Source organism: Euprymna scolopes, chromosome 32, assembly GCF_053919585.1.
Source record: "Euprymna scolopes isolate OS-2025 chromosome 32, ASM5391958v1, whole genome shotgun sequence".
NCBI classification, from domain to species: Eukaryota; Metazoa; Mollusca; class Cephalopoda; order Sepiida; family Sepiolidae; genus Euprymna; species Euprymna scolopes.
The window spans coordinates 91,470,337-91,492,919 of NC_136513.1; the positions used below are offsets into that span (position 1 = coordinate 91,470,337).

Genomic DNA, 22,583 nt, shown 5'->3' on the forward strand with positions numbered 1-22,583 from the left:
CCCTACATCAGTGCCTGGTGTTCTCAAATGGTCATCTGGTACTGACCAGTGTGTCAGCATGATTATGCCGTGTATGGTTCAGATATAGTGGGTAACGTACGATTGTCAAGAAAATGAGCATGTACGAGTGATGTGCGTGTTTATGAAGGGAAAGGGTAGCAGGTGTTAGGGTTACAGTGACTTTTGGTAAATACAACAGTTCTAAAGAATGTAGCATTTTGATATCCAACAACTGATGAGGATAATTTGTTCCATGCTTCAGTTGTGAACATGAAATGCATTTCTGAAAGTTATGTGGGCTGTGCTGTTTAGCCATGTGTTAATTGGAGATGAAAAAGGTTGTTATTGACGATAATGTTAATTTTACGAGGGGCGTGCAATAAGTAATGCCCCTGACCCACTTCCATTTGTCCGATCTAGCTGAAATTTTGCATGTGCAATGATTTATATCTCTACGGGTTATGTAGCAAATTACAGCTCTGAACTAATTGTGGTTTCTGTTTTACAGGTGTTTGAACTGAGTCAGGTGTGAAATGGAGCCTGTTGAATGTCGAGCAGTGATCCGGTTTTTGTATTTGAAAGGGCGCACACCACAGGAGACTTTTGATGAAATGAAAGAAACTTATGGTGATAATGCCCTATCATATGACCTTGTAAAATGCTGGCATCGTGAATTCAAACATGGCCGGAAGTCTGTGGAAACAGCTCCCAGACCTAGTCTCCCCCCCCCTTCTTCCATTGATGAGGCATCTGTCCGTCAAGTTGAGGCTACCATTTTGGAAGATGGGTACATTACTATTCGCCAAATAGCCCAAGATGTCAAGATTAGTACAGGGTCTGTAGAAACTATCATTCATGACCATTTGCATATGCATAAGGTGTCTGCCAGATGGATTCCCAGGTTGCTCACACCATTCAAGAAGCAAGAACACGTTGAGTTCTTGAGGATGAATTTGGAGATGTGCCAAGAAGATGAGTCAAAGTTTTTCAAAAGACTGATTACACAGGATGAAACCTGGGTTCATCACTATGATCCAGAGACCAAAGCCCAGTCAATGCAGTGGAAGCACTTTGACTCACCATCTCCAAAGAAGGCAAGGGTGCAGCCCTCTGCTGGCAAGGTCATGCTCACAGTCTTCTGGGACCAGGACGGAGTAGTGATGACAGATTTCCTGTCAAAGGGTACCACAATTACAGGAGCCTATTATGCTTCACTTTTGAGGAAATTAAGGGAAGCTATCAAAATCAAGAGGCGGGGCAAGATCAGCATAGGTACCCTCCTCCTGCAGGACAACGCTCCGATCCACAATTCGCATGTCGCCAGATCAGAAGCACAGGCGTGTGGTTATGAAATCCTGCCTCATCCTCCCTACTATCCTGACCTTACACCGTCTGACTTTCACCTCTTCCCAGCCATGAAGTTGTTTTTGAAAGGAAAGCGTTTTCCAGATGATGCAGCCTTGATTTCTGAAGTCACGTCGTGGTTGGAGGACCAACCTGCGGTGTTCTACAAAAACTTTCTCCAGAGCTGCATCAAATGAAGGGAGAAATGCTTAACTCTGGGTGGTTCCTATGTAGAGAAACACTAATAACTGTGCCAAGTTTCGTTGCTCTACTGCTATGGGAAGTGGCATTACTTATTGCACGCCCCTCGTATAAACATTTACTGAATTGGTTGCTGGATGTCAGTTTCGATGAATTGAAGCCCAAGAAAACCAGTCCTCCAGAGTATGGCAGATGTCTTGTGGAGGATATTCACTTGTATGGCTCTGAATGTTTTCCAGGTGGTTAATGTTCATAGCAAGATAGAAGAACAAATCTGTGAGTTAAGACAGATGGCATCTCATACTGTAAAGTGCGAACCACCTGACATCTAACTATGGTTTTGCTGGGGTATGACGACAATGCAGCACAATAGTGTGTAAATATCTTCTCTGGATGATCTGTAAAAAGTGGAATATCAAATGCAGCAGGTCTTGAGAATTTTTACCAGAAACAACAGTTGGAAATAAGTAGTACACCATCTACTATGACTATGCAATTCCTACAACTATGTACAGTAGAACCCCGAGATACAGCATTAATCTGTTCCGGGGTTTGGATCGTAAGGTGAAATCACTGTATGGTTGGGCCTAAGCAAAATGTTATGCAGTACATATTAGAAATTAGTACCAAGATACAGTGCAGTATATAATACAGATGTATATAATAAAATAATATTGTAAATAACACCGTAAGGTGGAACAAATACTGTAACCAGGAAAAGCATTGTATTCCACATTGTAACCTGAAAAAAACGTATCCTAGGGCCACTTTACCTAGAAAATTAAACTATTAAACCTAACATGCTATGGGACAAGGAGAAAGAAGCAACTTTAGAAGTTAGTGTCCCTTATGATGCTGGGTTAAAAATACCAAGGTTTTATGTATGACATGAAAAGAAACTGGAATCTTAAGATCTCTATGACTTCAGTAATTTTAGGAGCAACTAGACTAATGAAAAAGAATTTCAAAAACTACCTGGCAAATATACCCGGTGAACCAAGAACAAGAGATTCAAATAATTGCATTTAAAGGGATGGTTAGAATCTTTTTAAGATTCTAACCATCCCTTGGTTGGAGTAGATGAGATAATGGGTGAATGTCTTGGTATCTGGTAAGATCTCTTGGTTGGAGTAGATGAGATAATGGGTGAATGTCTGGTATCTGGTAGGATGCCCTATCCTTGGTTAGAATAACATATAAAAAAAAAAAGTAATGTACAGCATCATCATCGTCATATTCAGTTTAATGTCTATTTTACATGCTGGCATGTGTTTGGTGGCTTTTAGAAATTGACTTCTTGATATTAGTGTTGTCAAGCGAGTATGTGCAAGCTGGATTTTTCCTACTAATATTCTACTGGTACATTCTTGACCTTGATAATTTTACATATGTCCTTTGTCCAATGCAAATCGCTCCTGGCAGTAATACGCAGATCATATTCACAAAAATGCATTGATATGAGTGCTGTAGAGGGAGTATATAGATGTGTCATCTTTCCTCTCAGAATGTATGTTTGTACATGTGTCAACAGCTAACTTCAGTTGCCAGTCTGCGATCCGTTATTGTATTATGCCCATGTTTAATTGCAAGTGGGGACTTGTTTTTGTATGCATTCTCTGCACATACTGTGATCGTCTGCTTATCTTCGACTGAATTCAATGCTTGATTTCGACAATCATGTGGTCACTATTTCAGATGTAACAAAAGGATTCTCCCGTCAAACAAAATCCCAATTCTAGTTTAAAACATGTAACAATGTTTTATTTTTGAAAAAATAATGGGTTTATGATTCTGAATTTTTTAGATTTATTTGGATTTTTTGGATTACTGTTCCCATCTTGAATAATATTTTCACAACATTTCAGTCAATATAACCTCTGACCTTTTTCAGGTGTATCTGGAATTTGCACAGAATTTCAAACGCATCCCTTTATTTAATCCACAGGTGTAGCATGCTCTCGTTCTGTTAGCCATGACTGGGTAGAAGAAGTCTTGAGTAATTTGTAATTGTATTAGTAATGTTGTCAACACTGAGGATTGAACCTTCAACCTCCAGAAGAGTGCAACTTACTGAATTTTACCAAGTATTTTATTCACTATGCTACGGATCCTTGTGAATAATTCTAATATGAAATTAAGGAATATAATAAATGGTCCTAGTCAAAATTTGGTGCATATTCCGGAGTTCAACAAGATACACCTGAAGAAGGCTCGAAGTTGCATCGACTGAAATGTAAAAATAACCCTCAAAATGAAAAATCTAAATAATACATCTACTGGGTTTCTCAATCCAACTACAACCTTATCATCAAAACATCTCTTGACAAACAGGGTTCACATTCTACTTGCCAGCTAACTTAAATATCAAATCTGCGTTTTGTGCAAAAAATATATGCAACTGTTATTTTGGGCAAACCATATAGCAAACTCTCTTTACAATTATCAGCTGTTTATGCTATGAACATAAAACTGACTGCCCAGGGCATCTGTCATCTGTACGATATCAAGTGGTCTACTTCCTCAGTATGAACCCTTGTTCTGCTTATCGTATGATAACTTCTCTATATCAGATGAAATATTTGTCGATGACAGGAGCAAAACACTATCCAGGTGGTCGACGAGCAATCTTGTTTTCAAATGACTTTTAATATATTTCACAAGCAAAAATAGTTCACAAATGTACATCAGTTTCACATAAGCCATGATGTTTTTATATTTTCTGCTTGGTAATATATATTTCATGTAGAACTCGGCAGTAGATTCAAAATGAAATTTTGATTTCAAAGATTCGTCGCACGGTAAGTCAGTTAACTCCAACTGCTATTCTTCTGCCACTTTTGTTCCACATCTGTTTTGTAAGGAGTACCAAATAACTCCAACAGAATCTTATATTTACGGAAGGCAGCAAAACTAGAGGAAAACTCGCTTCTCAGATCCCTAAAAGAGCTCACAGAGATGTCTGGTATTACCTTTCTCTTGTGATTTTGGAGACTTGGAAAATGAGAATAAATTTTTTTTTTTTGAAACTGTGATTCCCACAGTCGAAGCTTTCTTTCAAAAGCAATAATTTTACAAAAGATCTCAAGTACCTTTTTTTCCTTGAAACTCCAGATTCAGTATTCATGTGGGTCGTGATGTTCACTAAAAAAGCTAACTGGACAATCCACTGTGGATCTCGAAAGTGACAATTTGCTCTCTAAAAAAAAAAAAAAACCTGGAAGTTTCTTCTCTCAATGCATATACTCGTTCTAGCATTTTTCCACGGGCAAGCCATTGAACATTTGAAAAATATGTAAGGTCGCCATACTGTGCTTCAATTTGTTTAAGAAATTCTTGAAACTGGCAGTGGTTTAGTCCTCTGGACAGTATAAAATTCTTTGTTTTCATGACCACTGCTATGGTGTCCTTAAAATTCAGTGATTTTTGCACACAAAGCTTCTTGATAAATAATGCAATGGAATTTGATTATTTTATCAATGCCTTTATGGTTTTGGAGCAATGCAACAAAGCCTTTTTTCTCTTCAACCATTGTTAATGCTCGATCTGTGATGACGCCAGTACACTGTGATAAATCCAGATTCATTTTGGTCATCCATTTTGTTCTGCAAAATATCTGCTCCAGTACTGGTGTCTTTCATAGAAATCAATTTTACATATTCTTCCACAATATAAAATGTTGGTATAACACTCGTCACAAACACTGCAAGTTGACAAGTATCCTTCATATCTGTGGTTTCATTGATAGCAATGGAAAAATACTACAGATTGTTTGAAATGCTCTCCAAGTCACTTCTGACATTTGCTGCCAGTTCTTCCTTGTTACTGTTCTTGTTGACAAGTTAATAGCAGAAAATACTTCTTTTTTCTGGACAAACATCTGTTACTTTTAGAACTCTCTATCAGTAAAAGGTTTCATCCATTATGCAATTAGTTTTGACACTATGTAGCTAGTGCAAGTGTTTCTGTCACTTCAACTTTTCTAGTAAAAAAAAAGGATGATTGCTTAAATTATTTCTCAACCGTACAACTTCTTGTTCTCATGTTTTTCCCGCAAAACTGTTGTAATGATTCTGATGAGTTTCATAGTGCCATTTAATATTTGAAACTTTCTTCACGGCAATGGTTTCTTGACAAATTAGTCAAACACATTTTGTGAAATACTCAATGAAAAAATTATTGTCGAAGTATCATTAAAAGTTTGGCACTCCATATCCACTTTTCTTCTCTTAGCTTCCATGGGTTTGTTTTTGTTCAAACAAAACAGATTTCTGAAAGAGAAAAAGAACAAAAAGTATGGTAATCTCCAGGTAAAAAGGATTTTTTAAAAAATTTTGATGATATATATTCAGGCCCCTAACTATCACTTTGGTTTGGTTTGCCTATATTTAGAATGTATCCACGGGTAAGATGGCGGGCCAGACAAAATTCACTCATGAGCCAGATGTGGCTTGTGGGCCAGAGATTGCTGACGCCTGTTTCAAAAGCTAACCAATTTCTTCGAGTGATATCCTCTCTTAACTAAATATTTTTCCCCATTGCAAGTCTTCTGTTTGTTTCATGCATATAGGCACCCTAATTAAACATGTAGCAGTGTGCATGTGTAAACATGTAGCAAAAATAGAAATAGGATATTGTACAGGGTGTAATGATAAATTGTCACCCTAAAGAAAACTACAGCTTTATTTTATAACTTATTGAAAAAACAATTCAAATAACTTGATTATGGTCTTTGGTTCTCAAGAACTGCATCTATTTAATATAGCTGCCTTCAACCTTAATCATCGCCTCTATATGGTCTGGAACTGGGAGCATGCCTTTTCCGTAAGCGCAGGCAGGAACTCTGTGAATATTCTGCGGATAGCGGCGATCAGGCTGTCTTTGGTGTGGTAGGAGGTCATGTTGATGATGTTCTTGGCGTATGACTGAACAAAGTTCAGCGGGTTCAGGTCGGGGGAGGAGGGAGGCTAGTAAGATAAGTGTACAAAGTTGTAACACTGCTTCTGAAGCCAAGCCAAGCCTGGGTCTCTTTGGACTTGTGGGCCAGCACAATCCTGCTGTCACACCCAGGATTTTCCAGCGACCACCTGATTGCACCAGCGGATCACCACACTCTTGAGCACATTCAGGTACACTTTAGTGTTGACTTTCAAGCTGACTTCAAAGATGTGAGATGGCATGATGTGGCCTTCACTTGAAAACACACCAAAGACCATAACCTTGAGTGAAACTTTATTGAGCTGTGCCCTCAAGCGTTGAACCATCTGGATTTGTCTTTTGAGGGTGCTGGCAATGGTCCTGTTGTCATACCTTGGATCAGTAGAGAGCATGAGTTGTACAATGGTGCATTTCCGATTTCACTCATTAAACATTGTGTCACTTTCAGACATGATAGAAGGCTCCTATCACTCTTGGGATTTGTACACAACTGGTCAACTAGTAGATGGTTTCTAATGAAAAAAGAAAGCTGGTTTTCATAAAACAGAAATGGAATTATGTTATCTTTTCTAGTGCGACAATTTTACCGTTACACCCTGTATATTTAAGGTGCAAAGCTTCAAAAGCTCTACTTATCGCTACGGAAAATCAGCAGGTGTTCTGTTATTCTAGCAACAATTTCAGTTTAAGATAAAAAAATAATAAAAGAAATATTGGCACGAAAGGTCATTTGCATTGCTGTAACAAAACAACAAAGACCTTAAAGATTAGAATTGACATAATGTTTGTTTACAAACGATTTCATTTTTTTTTTTTTTTTTGATTAGGTCATTTTATCAGTCACAGCAAAAACACTTGCCCCACCCCTTCAGAGTTATTTTATTAGTTGATTCATATTCAAAATTAAGGAAGAAAACCTTATTGTAATATATACAGTAAAGTTAATCTTTTTCGTTTTTTTCTTTGTTATCAATAGCTTTCTTCCTACAAAATCAGTATTTGATTGTTTTGTTGGTTCTTTTCGTAGATTGCAACATGTGTCCGAATTTTGATGTAAGGCTTTACTCCCTTTGCTTAAAACTTAAATACCCTAATGCCTAGCATCTATGTTTCTAAATTCATTAGTTTAGACCTTGAAATGTATAAATATGTACACATACCATAAATTGAAATGTATAAATATGTACACATACCATAAATTGAAATGTATAAATATGTACACATACCATAAATTGAAATGTATAAATATGTACACATACCATAAATTGAAATTTTCCTATAGTTCCAGCAAACTGGTTTACCATTGTATACATTAATAATGCAATATATTTGGAAATAGTATATAAATAATTATAAAACTCTGGACTTGTTTGCTTGCATATTGTCTTCAATCGGGCGATTCCATCTTTTAAAAAAGGGATGACAGGTGAATTTATATGTTCAGAGGCGAAGGAATGAGTGGAGAATTGTATGTTTTGGTTTCGATTCTAGCTGATATCATACACAACTCGTGTATATTTTTGTAGTTTTGATATATTAGGTATAATAAATATTTAATCTGCATGAATTAAAATATCATATTTAAGCGTATCTTACGACCGGCCAATGTGAGGCAGCCTGCTAGTATATATACTAGCATGGATACTCAGCATTGCCAAAGTCAACATGAAGTTCGGTTTCGCCACACCTGCTATACTAAGAATATTGAGCAGTATTTCATTATTATATGTCAACTCCATTGTTACCCCAACAAAAATTTCAAAAATGAAAACACGAACGTGTAATCTCCCCCCCCCCCCTTAAAAAAGAAGTACATGACAAACTCTTCACCAGATATTTCGGCAGAAGGTATATGAAGAGAAGTTATTCTCCGGATATTGAGCACCTTTTTATGACTATATTCTAGTTTAAACAAATTTCTTTTATGCTCTCTCAGTCTATTTATTACATTTTCACCCCAAACAAGGCACATTGCCACTTTGGTGTAGGGGGCTACTATCAGGGGAAACATCTACTGGGGTACTATGTAGGGATTAGGGCAGCGAGATGTTGGTTCACGTTGCACTTGAACTTATGCATGTCAGTACAGTTGGGGAAGCAGTGACCTGGAATGGAATTCCAAAGTCTAGCAGTTCTGGGGAAGAAACTACTGGAGTAGAAAGATCTTTTACATCTAGGGATCTCTACAGTGTGGGGGTGGGATTTTGCAGCTTGTCGGGTCTGTCGAGGGTGTTCACGTCGTGGGGGCACTAGTGCTTGCAGTTCTTCAGAGCATTCACCATTATAATACTTGTAGAACAGGCAGAGGGATGCAACGTTTCGACGATGGGACAGAGGCTGAAGTTTAGATGCCAGTTTAGGGCCTATCAGATTTGCGACTCTCTTTTGAACCCTGTCAAGGAGCGAGAGACTAGTAGCCGATGCACCGGCCCAAATATGACAGCAATACTCCATACATGGGCGAATAGTGGCCTTATAGAGGTACAGGATACTTTCGGGTGTTAAAAGTTTTCTAGCACGGTAGAGAGAGCCCACCTTCCTTGCAGCGGCCCTGGCAATGCCCTCGATGTAATTGTTCCAACTCTTGTTTCCTGTGAACGTTAGGCCAAGGAGCTTGAGACGTACTCTCAGATAAAGAGTTGTTGGCCATTGCTATAGGTGGTAGAGAAGGTTTCTTGTAATTATTGAATGAAACCAGTTTTGTCTTGGTGGCATTGAACGTTATCATCCATTTTTGTCCCCATTCCACTACTGAATGGAGGTCATCCTCTAGTGTTTCTGCCATTACTTTAGATATATGTTCGTTTGTTTTCCTGTCGTGCCTGCTATAGAGTGTGGTGTCATCAGCATATATACCCATCTCAGAGGCAATCTTGTCGGGGAGGTCATTTATGAATATCAGGAACAGCAGAGGTCCAAGGATAGATCCTTGGGGCACTCCCGCATTTATATCATATTGTTTAGATGTACGACCGTCGAGGACAACCTGGATTTTTCTCTTATCTTATCTAGATCTTGTCTAGAAAGATTTGTCTTTACGATCTGTTACAACGAAAACAAACTAAATAATTCAGTTTCAAAAATACCAAAATAGAATTTGTGTAAATCGAAATACGTTTTTGTTATGAAAATGATGAATTATGACTTAGTGTGTTATTTAAAAAAAAAAAAAAATGAAATACGATATCAAAAAAATGAAGAAAAAAAAGCTGGCAAAAAAACAAATGAAAGTGTTTTTGTTTTAAATAAAGAATCATAATTGAATTGTTTGTTTATTTTAAAATAAAAAAAATTACTGCATCACAATGTTAATTGCAAAATCACGGAAATATTTTTATTTAAACTAATTCCAAAAATAATGCTTGAAAATTGTTAGTTTTAATATCCGCCAAAAAAGAAAACAAAAAGAACAGACTTCACACCCAAAGGAAATAACTCAAACCGATTCATAAAAAAATTGATGTCGGTCAAAATAAATTAAATTAAATATGTTATTAATATAAATCAAATTTAAATAATAAACTTAAATAGAACACTTAAACTAATTCTCTCACTATAAACAATAACTAATACACCGCTATTTAATAAAGTCGATTTTTCTTCATGTAATATGCAAATGACGTCACCTCTTTGATCTTATATTTTGCAATAATCATAGTATATATAGGAATGAATGATATGATAAAGTAATGCATCTTTTGTATATATTAATCAACTTGTGAACAAACAGATAGGAATACAAATTTATATATATATATATATATATATATATATATATATATATATATAATTACACACAGGCACTACCAAAAGTTTAAGACCACTCATGGAAATAAGATTTCTTGGTATTGCATCATATTACATCATTCTGTTTTTATTGTTTTAGGTTTGGTAGCTAGTTAATTGCTCTTTTTCCAATGAATTTGACATTTGAAGTGGTTTTGAGCAGAATTTTTTGAATTTCTAAAATTCTGAAAATGGCTGGAAAAGTCACTAAGTTCAAAAAGGTCAAATTATTGCTTTACATAATGAAGGATTCTTGGAACGTGAAATTTTTGATAAATTGAAGGTCAGTAAAACTGCTGTGCACTAATCAAGAAATTCAAGCAGTATGGCTCCTATATGGATTAGCATAGGAGCGGAAGACCAAGAAAAGAGACTACCATCTGATGAAAAGGATAGTTACGAGGTTGAGTTCTATTAAAGAAGTTTGGGCTGCTTTGGTGGAAAGAGGTGTGGTTGTGAGCCATACGGAAACAGCTCTAGCCCTTTGCGGGTTTAACCAGCTTCCTCCAAAGGTGAAGTTCCATGGGAGTATGAAATTCACAAGCAGTCCCCAGTCGCATGTATATTCCCGTTAGTGGAGATGACGACATTAGGTTTTTGCAACCTTTGCAGGAAGGTGTCGACGTCCTCCTGCGTACAGTGCCTGGACTTCCTAAATTGATCACCGATTTAGTACTGACCAGGCTCAACGTTGCTTAACTTCACAGTGATCTAATGAGAACCGGTGTGTCAATGTGATTATACCGTACTATGAGCCATATGACTGTTTCCAGCCGTCTTTCATGGGAATTTGGCCTAAAATCCTACGATCCTGAAGAAAACCGCACCTAATACCTGTAATCATGGTGGGACGCTTAATTGGAATCATTAATCGTAAGAATCGTGGATTTTTTGGGGTGATCAGAATTGGAACTGCATCGTTAAAAAATACCTTAGATTTACGATTCTCTTATATTTTTGAGTTGAACTGTTTGTTTGAAGTGAGATTACTGCTCTCAAAAATTTATGATAAAAACGTTGTAGAACTTTTCATAACATTAATATGATGTACAAGAATTTTATTAACTACTTTAAAGGTAATCTTTATTTTAATGAGTTTCGAAATTTCTTTGCATTTTTTTCTTTAATTCATTGAATTAAAAAAAATTTTTTTTTTTTACTTTTAGCTTGAGTTGCTTTTATATTTCACCATTTCGTTTTTTAGTAATAAATGCTTCTCTACATTAAAAACCGACCCTGTATCTAACTCTGACCTCGTGGGGAGACAAGTAAATAGGAAGTAATATGACGGCTGAAAAACGTTTTCCGACCATTAAACGTGTGTGTGTATATATATATATATATATATATATATATATATTTTATTTTTTATTAAAAACAGAAAATGAAAATGACATTCATAATTGTGTAAACTGGGTGAGCGCCATTTGAAAATTAAAGCATGTATAAAAATTTATCAAAATATTATAAAAACATTTATTGAAAATATTGCGTAAGAAAATATAATTTTAATAAAACAATTTTGTAATGAAAGCAACATTTGATTTTTATAAAATAGTGTTTTTTTTGTTTTCGAACAAATAAATAATTTTAATGAAACAAATTAATTTCATGCTTCAGTCGTAGTTTAAAATACTGATTTCTCTCTTGGATTTCAACAATGGGTGCACAAAATAAAATGGCGTCTCCAGTTTCGGCGATAAAGTGTAGAAGTACCTTTCTTTTTTTTTTAACAAGCAAACAAAAAATGAAAACCACAAAAAAAAAAAATTTGGTGCTTATGCACTTATGTTACCGTTATTTAAAAATTATTTTTTTTATTAATGGTTTAAGTGCCTTGCCCAATGTTTGAAGAGTTTCTAATTGTTTTTTAAAGGAAAATTTGTGAAAGTCAAAATTAGCACTTGTAGCGATAAACAAAAAAGCTTTAGAATGGAATGTCGTAGATCGAATCACAGTGAAATGTTATTTGGTGCTAGTGCACTTATTGATCCGCGCTATTTTTAAATAGTACTTTCAAGTTTAAGTAAAGTTTTACGATACCTATTTTTATTAAATTGTTAGGTGAAAGTACAGAATAGGTACACAACACCCTCCCATCCCCATGTTAAGAATGGCTTTCTAAATGTCATTATTTTAGCACGGCTCAATAAGTGCATGAGTACCTTTTATTTTCTTGAATAAAATAAAAACTACTCGACGAGAACTCTACTGTTTTTGTTTTAATAATTTTTTATTCAAAAAAAACAAAAAAACTTTCAATTGTTCAAAACATGTTTTTTCCCAAAACTTATTGGGATTTTTTTTTTTTTTTTTGATTACCATATTTTTCATGAACATGCTCTAAAAATGTTTGAAAATAATCTAATATTTTTTCACTTCATGGCCTCATCGACATGAGACCATTTCAGTTCTCCTACTGATCCCGATATGTATTTCAGTCTTTTAATATGAGACCAGTAGGTTTCAATATTGTTAGTGCAAACGCTAGTAAGCGGATCCACAAAATTTTGTTAATAATTTAGTCCCGTGAAAATAATTAAACTTGAAAATAATATCTAAAAATAGTGCGAATTCCATTTTGACTTTTACCAATTTTCCTGTTAATAATTATATAAACTCCAGCAAAAAAAAAAAAAAATATCTACCCCCCCCCCCAAAATCATAACAAAAATCATGCACAAATTTCAAGCCAAAATAAATAATAAAAAAAACTAGGTCACACATGCAATAATTCTTTCCTTGTAAAAATAACTTCTCCCTCAGTCGAACAACGTACAACATCAGAGCCAATGCGTATTTCATTACAGGGGTAGCATTCATGTACGTCTGCCCTTTTTCTTTATATTTTTTAATACATGAAATGACTGAAATTGATTGTTAATTATTTAATGGTGCATGTTTAATTCATGGTAAAAATATTTGTTTTGACTTTTATCTTCCATGAAAGAAATTTTATGAAAAAAATCAAATCGTTTTCGAAATTCACTTAATTGTATTTCCACTTTTCGCTGTACCAAATTTTTTTGTTACACAAAAACTTTCGATTATATAATGGTATATTTCAAAACAACAAATCGGAATCATACTTGGTATCGGAATCGTTGATCAACATTTTCCTGGAATTGGAATCAGAAAAAATTTAGGAATCGTCCCAACACTACCTGTAATGAAGGCTAAACGGTTAACCTTTACTGAGAAACATCAGCACTGGATGGCAACATGGTGGGGCAAAGTCATGTTTCATGATGAATCCACGCTGCAACAATTTGTACTTAGGAAATGACATGTTCACCAGCAACCTGGAGCACAATTTCTACAATGAAGCACCTGCCAATCAGATGATTTGGAGTGCGATTTCTGAAAATGATGTTGCTGAGCTCTACTTTTTGCTGTCTGAAACAACCATGAACAGCCCTCGTTATGTTGAATTGCTGGTGGATTTGCTGAAAAGTTATGTGGAAGTGCACTATTTTCATGCATGACTGTGCCACCAATCGAAAGTTGCCACAACTTTTCTGGCTAAGAACTGAATCAAGGTTCTGGATTGGTTGTGCAACAGCCCGAACCTCAACCCTTTTGAGAATATGTGGATTGAATTGAAGGATAAAGTTGCCGAGAAACAGCCATCAAGTGCTAAAGACTTTGTAAAAGTGATTAAAGAAATGTGGTTGAAAGAAATCTTCCAGGAATAATGCAGGAATTTTGTGCACAGTATGCCATGGCACCTACATGAAGTGATAAAAAGATAGCAGCAGACGAACAAAATACTGAATATTATGAACTTTGTATGAAAACAAAAATCTGAGAATAAATCGGTTTATGGAGTTTTGAATTAAGTTTTATCAATTTGGTTTTAAAATTAAGGATGGTCTTTTAATTTTGGTAATGAGTCTTGAATATCAGTGCTAAGATCTGCATATTCGTTTTTTTTTTTTTTTTTGTCCATTTTTTTTTTCTCTATAAGACAGGCCAACTTTTTCACGTTTTTTTGCGAGTGTAGAGAAATTTACTAAACGTACTAATTTTTTCAACCCACATGGTTATCTTCAGGTATTGTGGTATAGTGAATGTTCACATAAATAAAAGAATGCTGCTGAAGTATACAAATAATATATATAGAATTAGTACAGACAAAAGATCCAAATATAGTTATTTGAATGTCTAATTTGCATGACTATTTTTCAAACAGTTCATAATAAATTGTTTTGCTGATCATTTGTAATGGTATCTTATTGCTCATCTGTATGTAAAGGTTATTTTAAAGTGTTGCATATTTCAGAGATGTAACATGGTTTCATTGAGGTGGATTGACCTTTTAAAGGCTATTAAAAATTCAGTCAAACCAGTGGCTCATGAAATGAAAACAAATCTAAGAAGTGTTCAAAACAAATTCACCAGTAAATCCTACCGGTGAATCGATGTGAGTGTTCTGTTTGAGCGATAAAGAGATAGATTTAATAGAAATAAGTTACACTTTTGCTCAGAGCAATATACTGGGTTACTTTGCTAGTTAATTATAAGGTAGTTGTCTGTGTGTTTGTATATCCAGCTAAAACAACAAAAATACACAGACCCCCTAAAAAAATGTTGCTATTTTTTTTTTTTTTTTTTTTTTTTTTTAATCAATGTAACCCTGAAAAAATATCTAAAATTTAGGAATAAAAAAAAAAATTGTTGGGTCAAATGACCGTTTTTATCATTTAATGTTATCAAGAATTAAGCACAATTTAATGTTATGTATTCATTAGTGTTGACAATCTGAATTGGAATCAGAAAAATCAGACTTTTTGGGGTATCGGAATCAGAAAAATTTGTACCTATTTCAGATGTCAAAAACGATTCCTTTATCTTTTTTATTTGATTTTGTTTTTAAAAATCTTCCACTGCTGGTAATAATAAAATAAATATTTATTGATTTAAACTTTCAGTAAAACTAAGATAACCCTGCCACAGAGTTGTATTTTTATGTTTGAGAAAATATATAGACATTTAAGATGTGTTTTTACTGTAATTGGGACAAAATAACACTTTTATAGTTCTTTATTTAGAGATTTATAAAGAATCTGAACCTGAAATTTCGTACAAAATTTGTATTTGTATCGTAATCGGGGAAAATATTGGAATTGTCCCGTCACTAGTATTAATACAACATTGTGAATGAGTCAGCATTTTTTTCAATTGAAAGATGCTAACTCCAGGTTTAATTGTTTCTTAATTATCGTCCTTTCTCTACAAAGGAAGGGGGAAACTTATTTTTAGTAGTGCTCTGGAGGCATCCTTAATTTTATTTGGTGCTTTCAGTAACACTCTGAAGGCCTCCTAATTTTGTTTATTCACTCCTTACATATACAAAAAGAATTTCTGTTTGGGAGGGGGAGTGGTTAGAAACTAAGACTATTTAATATGTTCTATTTAGTGATCAGCTCACCGTAAAGGAGCTTTGAAATATAACATTTTCTTACTTCAAATAATCTAGCCCGGGCTCAGTGAGTTAACCAACGGGTTAGATTTTTTCAAGTAAACTCTTAAACTTAAAATATCTTGTTTTCATTTTTTTTGTTCTTTTGTAATTTTATAAGAAATTTTTTATTCAATCTATTCATTTTATTTAGATTTTAAGTAAACTTAATTTTGTATTTGACTTTTGTCAATAAAGTTAACATTTTCCTGTTTTCAGATGAGCATCTCTGGAGGCGGTGGCTATTGTGATTGTGGAGATCCCGAGGCTTGGAAGTCCGAACCACAATGTGAAACTCACGGAAAAGGTACAGGAATGGAAGAAGAACAAGTAAGTAATGAATGATTTTCGTCAACTGACAAAAAACATTTTCTGGCTTTTGTATGCACACGGCCATTACGCAAGTTATTGTAGGATATGATCAACAATAAGTTGGGAAAAATTTAGAGCAAGTTCTTAATGGTAGGAATCATTAATCTCTATGAAATGCAATTATCCACAGTTGGCTGTTGATGTTTTCGTCCATGGAAATTTAACGTAAAGAATATCAAAACTGGCTCTTTGCAAAAATATGACACTTGTTGGCCTTTATTGATTTTTGTAACATGAAGGGTTGAGTTAAACTCCTTTTTTTTATCCCTTTTTAATGATAAAGAAGTACTTATGCAGAATAAGGACTGTTATCTTTGAAATTTTCCAGTTTATTTAAAAAGCTGAAAATGTTGAAATGCTGAGCCAAGGAAATCGCAATAGCAGAAATTTAAGAAAACATTTGCTATCATTGGTTTATTTAAAAAAAAATAAATCAATAAATATTTATTTTGGTTTAAAGCAAAAAAATTTTTTAACTTATTTTGCTATCAGCTTGTTTGTTAATCCAAAGAAAATTTATTCATGGAACTCATATATATATATATACACACACACACACTCTTTATTTGTTTTCTTACATAAGCAGTAATATGTTGCTACACAGTCATGAGCATGTTTTGGTCAGCTAATTACCATTAACTAGACCTCTTCAGGCAGTACAGTTTATACGAAAGCAAAGTTTGCAATGAAAATATCAGGTCTTCCTCGTCACAGGGAGTTAATATCAGGAGGTTCCGTTAAACGTAAAAAATTAGATTTGGTTGTATGTAAATAAAACCCAATAGGGGTGCGGATTTAAGCTTGTGTTTGGATATATGAATGACTGGGAAAGGGTCAGGGGTTAAGGATCGGGATAGAGGTAAGACTAGGAAGAATAGTATGCATGTTTGATGGCTGCCCTAACTCTTAAACATACTAGTGTGTATAGGTTCAAACAGTAGGGGAATGTGGATTTGACATATCTATGCTAAAAGGGGTTTCAGATTTAATTGGGGTTATCTATACTGCTATAAATTTTTTTTTTTTTTTTGTGTATTGATATTTATATTAAAAACTTTTCTTTTTAAAAAGAAAATACAACTTTGTTATATATGGGTCGTGGAATTGCATTCATCTGCAAAAGATCTAATTTACATTTTCTTTTAAACATTAATTTTAATTCCCTATTAGTTTTTTTTTCTGGTTTTCTTATGGGATGATCATCTTTGGTTAACTATTACATATAATTATATTCATGCACATATTCTACATGATTTATACTTGTAATATTTGTGTAAAAAGGTTATAGTAAACACAAACCTGTTTATTAATATATATATATATATTTGTTTACAAAATTTTGCCTACGAAATTCCTGTCAGTTTTTGGTCTACAGACATGAAACTTGATATATAGGGCAATATATATATAATATATTTAATCAACGAATGTTTTGATAAGCTAATATTTTTCTGGATAGTTCCAAAAATATTTTTAGACAGAAAAACTAATACCATGCAGCAAATATGAATTAACATTTCTATGAAAATAATGTCCGTTATATTTTAAATATAGAATTGCTCCAAATGAGGTAAATTAATAAATACTAATAAATACTCAGAAAGTAATATTGTGCTACATAGTTAAATTCAAATAATGAAATTACATTGTAAAAGACAATCTTTAATTTACTCCTTCAGTCCAGCACATCTTGGCAGACAATGTTAATGTTTCTTATTTTGCGTAACATAAAGTTTCGCATGGGTTCACATGCCCTATATGAACGCCGGCATTATGAATATGCATGCGTGACGTAATAGCTATTAGTTCAGGTTTTAATTTTTAGCTTTGCAGTAAACATCTTCATAGCTTAGGCACTAACGTCAATGAAAAAAGTAAATCTTAAGCTAAACGTTTTTGTTTGGATTCTCGGTGGTGGCACACAAGTCATTTTTTTTTTAAGTTTTAAATCATTATTATATATTAGGTCCAATATAATATAATAATAAATACAAAATCTGCATTAATCAAAATATATTTAAGTGTATTTTACGACCGGGCAATGCCAGGTAGCCTGCTAGTTCAGTTATAAAACTGCTTTTAATTTGACTAGAATTTTTATGTGTTCAGAAAATGTACGACTTTCGACTTTCGTTGCCCTCTTGTATATCCTCACCCCTCCACTATCTCTACACACATCAATGAAACAGTGAAAAGGTTAAGAGATAAGGGAGAAAAAAAAAAAAGAAATAAAGGGAAAGAGGAAGGATGAAAAGGGGGGAAACCATAATTTATTGGTGGTGATTCTAAGGCATGTCTTTCTCTTCTTAATTCGTCCCCCCTCCCTGTCTACTCCCTCCACCCTTACTCCTATCTCTCATCATAGCTTTATTACTTATTTACTACACAAAGCATTGAAAGTTGTATAGCAATAATAAAATCTCAAAATGTATATAATTAATTTATCTCCATGCTTAGATATAATCATCTACTGTAACTGTGGTAATGATGATTAAAAATAGAGGGTAATGGGGATAAACATATATATATAATCAGTAAATTTATGACCTTTTATTATTTTGCAATAATCATACTACAAGAACTTCAACCCCAACAATATTTTCCCATTACGATTAACTTAATTGATTAACCATTAAGCTTAACCCGCAGTATTTATTTGTATCCTAGTTTTTTGTATTCATTTTATTTTTATGCAAAATTGATTTTTATGATCTCGTAATACAACTAAATTTTATAACTTTTTCAATAGATTAATATTGTAAAAGTTGAGCTCTAATCAAAATATTTTAGATTACATAAACATCAAATCTATAATATAAAGGAACAAGATTTCTTGCAAAATTTACCGAAATTAGTTTTTATTGAAATTTGGCAATAATTTTGATACCTTACATTTGATTTGATGTAGTTTATATAATATTAAAATAATTTTGCAATAATTTTGATACCTTACATTTGATTTGATGTAGTTTATATAATATTAAAATATTTTGCAATAATTTTGATACCTTACATTTGATTTGATGTAGTTTATATAATATTAACATATTTTGCAATAATTTTGATACCTTACATTTGATTTGATGTAGTTTATATAATATTAAAATATTTTTGCAATAATTTTGATACCTTACATTTGATTTCATGTAGTTTATATAATAAAATATTTTTGCAATAATTTTGATACCTTACATTTGATTTGATGTAGTTTATATAATATTAAAATATTTTGCAATAATTTTGATACCTTACATTTGATTTGATGTAGTTTATATAATATTAAAATAATTTTGCAATAATTTTGATACCTTACATTTGATTTGATGTAGTTTATATAATATTAAAATATTTTGCAATAATTTTGATACCTTACATTTGATTTGATGTAGTTTATATAATATTAACATATTTTGCAATAATTTTGATACCTTACATTTGATTTGATGTAGTTTATATAATATTAAAATATTTTTGCAATAATTTTGATACCTTACATTTGATTTCATGTAGTTTATATAATAAAATATTTTTGCAATAATTTTGATACCTTACATTTGATTTGATGTAGTTTATATAATATTAAAATATTTTGCAATAATTTTGATACCTTACATTTGATTTGATGTAGTTTATATAATATTAAAATATTTTGCAATAATTTTGATACCTTACATTTGATTTGATGTAGTTTATATAATATTAAAATATTTTGCAATAATTTTGATACCTTACATTTGATTTGATGTAGTTTATATAATATTAAAATATTTTGCAATAATTTTGATACCTTACATTTGATTTCATGTAGTTTGTATAATATTAAAATATTTTTATCATAGCTTTAGTTTTACAGTTTCGAACTGTTGGAAAAATTACACACACACAACTGTTTTGTTGTATCAGTTCCTCAGTGTGGGAAGATATAGTAGTTTCTCCAGCCGATTCCAAACTATATCGCTAATACAGTAGTCAGCAATCTTACCCATAAGCCATCTTGCATACGAATACTATGAAAACTAAGAAATTGTTTTCATATTTTTTTACACTATCAGTTCCAAACAGAACTCCATTCTAAATAGTTTTATGCTAAATGGAAGCTGTTACTTTCCTTACCAGAGAGCTAAACCCACCAGTGGACAGCAAATTTAGTCATCCATAAACAGTGGTTTCATTGTACCATGGCTCCTGTGTGTGAATAGACATGGCAAATTCTTTTAAAGCAGAGATACCCCTGAAGAAGCACAAATAATTTTGATTTTAATTTATATCCTAAAAAGATGGCTTAAAAAATTCTATCCTAAAAAGATGGCTTAAAAAATTCTATCCTAAAAAGATGGCTTAAAAAATTCTATCCTAAAAAGATGGCTTAAAAAATTCTATCCTAAAAAGATGGCTTAAAAAATTCTATCCTAAAAAGATGGCTTAAAAAATTCTATCCTAAAAAGATGGCTTAAAAAATTCTATCCTAAAAAGATGGCTTAAAAAATTCTATCCTAAAAAGATGGCTTAAAAAATTCTATCCTAAAAAGATGGCTTAAAAAATTCTATCCTAAAAAGATGGCTTAAAAAATTCTATCCTAAAAAGATGGCTTAAAAAATTCTATCCTAAAAAGATGGCTTAAAAAATTCTATCCTAAAAAGATGGCTTAAAAAATTCTATCCTAAAAAGATGGCTTAAAAAATTCTATCCTAAAAAGATGGCTTAAAAAATTCTATCCTAAAAAGATGGCTTAAAAAATTCTATCCTAAAAAGATGGCTTAAAAAATTCTATCCTAAAAAGATGGCTTAAAAAATTCTATCCTAAAAAGATGGCTTAAAAAATTCTATCCTAAAAAGATGGCTTAAAAAATTCTATCCTAAAAAGATGGCTTAAAAAATTCTATCCTAAAAAGATGGCTTAAAAAATTCTATCCTAAAAAGATGGCTTAAAAAATTCTATCCTAAAAAGATGGCTTAAAAAATTCTATCCTAAAAAGATGGCTTAAAAAATTCTATCCTAAAAAGATGGCTTAAAAAATTCTCCATCTTGCTGCATGATGCTGTCATTTTTACATCTTTTCTCGTTGCAGAATCGTTTGGATTCTTTACCCTGTGACATAAAGGGCCGAGCAGAGGCATTGTTTTTGGCTACACTTCAATACGCGGTTGACATGATGACTTGGGAACAGTGTGATACGTTACCAACAGACCTCCAGCCGGATGGCGAGCTGGTGGATTTGTACGTCACTATCCTCTTCAACGATGAGATACACACCTTCGATCAGGTTTGTACATAATTCTAAAAACAATCAGATGAATACACAGGAAAAAATTTTAATTATGTTTTATGGTTCTTATATTAGCTGGGGTGATGTGACGTAATCATGTTGACATACCGGTTCTCATTAGATCACCAAAGTTAAGCATCATTGAGCTTGGTCAATACTAAAATGAGTGATGATTTAGTAATACCGGGTGGTGTATGTGCTGTCTGCTTACCTCTGCATTGTTTCCAATCGTCCTGGACTTCTCCTTGCCATTGAAATTAAGCAGTGCTGACCTGGGAAAGGTGGTGTTGGGAGTTGTACAACCATTGATTCACAATTACAAGTGCAAACATTCTTACAGAGGATATCCATTGTTTCTCAAGATTGAATGAAGGCTATTAAGGTGATGAAAGCATTTAGTCATCATGGATTTTAGCATGTGGTAGATATAATCAAATGTTTGAGAGAAAAGAATCTGAAGAAAGAAGACTTGGAGATGAAAGCGACCACCATGAAGTCAAGTAAAATAACAGTTCACCACAAAAGATAAAAAAGAAAATGAAACTGCAAGAACGAAAACTATTAGACGTATATGAGATGAAGAAGTTGTTAACAAGGTTAAAAGTCAAATGTGTGTTGCATGAATTAAAGTTGCATCTTTTTTTAAATGCAATTTGATAAACATTTTCAATATTTTAAAGTTTTTTTAAAAAATTATTGGTGTTTGTGAATTTATATTAGCGTGCTATCTCTTTCATTTTTTTTTTAAAAGTACTTTCAAGTTAAATTTAGTTTTTAACATATTTTTTTTTTATTAAATTGTAAGGTGAAAGTACAGAATAGTTACAAAACACCCTTCTCTCGTTAACAATGGGTTTCTAAATGTTATTTCAGCACGGTAACATAAATGTGCAAATATCAAAGAGAAACTATTTCGGATCACTTCCATTGTGTTAGAAAATATTAGGTTCCAATGATTATCTCTTTATTTTTCAGTTATGAAATTTCATTATTTTTTTTTTTTTTACAACTATTTATCCAAATAAAAAAGCAGGTTTTGAATCTTCTAGAACAATTATTTGTCAGACTCCCAATCATAAACCATCCACATTATTATCCTATAATATTAAAGGCTAGCAGAACCCATGAAAATTCCACAAAATGAAAAATATATTTAATCAACGAATGTTTTGATAAGCTAATATTTTTCTGGATAGTTCCAAAAATATTTTTAGAC

General features: G+C 32.9%; 1 protein-coding gene across 4 annotated transcripts in view; it reads left to right on the forward strand.

The window, feature by feature from the left end:
* Positions 1–22,583, forward strand: part of LOC145256493 (E3 ubiquitin-protein ligase UBR2-like) — a 262,146-nt gene that overhangs the window by 58,376 nt on the left and 181,187 nt on the right. For all 4 annotated transcript variants that reach the window (XM_080115440.1, XM_080115442.1, XM_080115441.1 and 1 more), the window contains exons 4-5: positions 15,947–16,057; positions 21,170–21,364. In XM_080115440.1, coding sequence (XP_079971566.1) covers positions 15,947–16,057; positions 21,170–21,364 — 306 coding nt within the window. The remainder of the gene's footprint in view (positions 1–15,946; positions 16,058–21,169; positions 21,365–22,583) is intronic.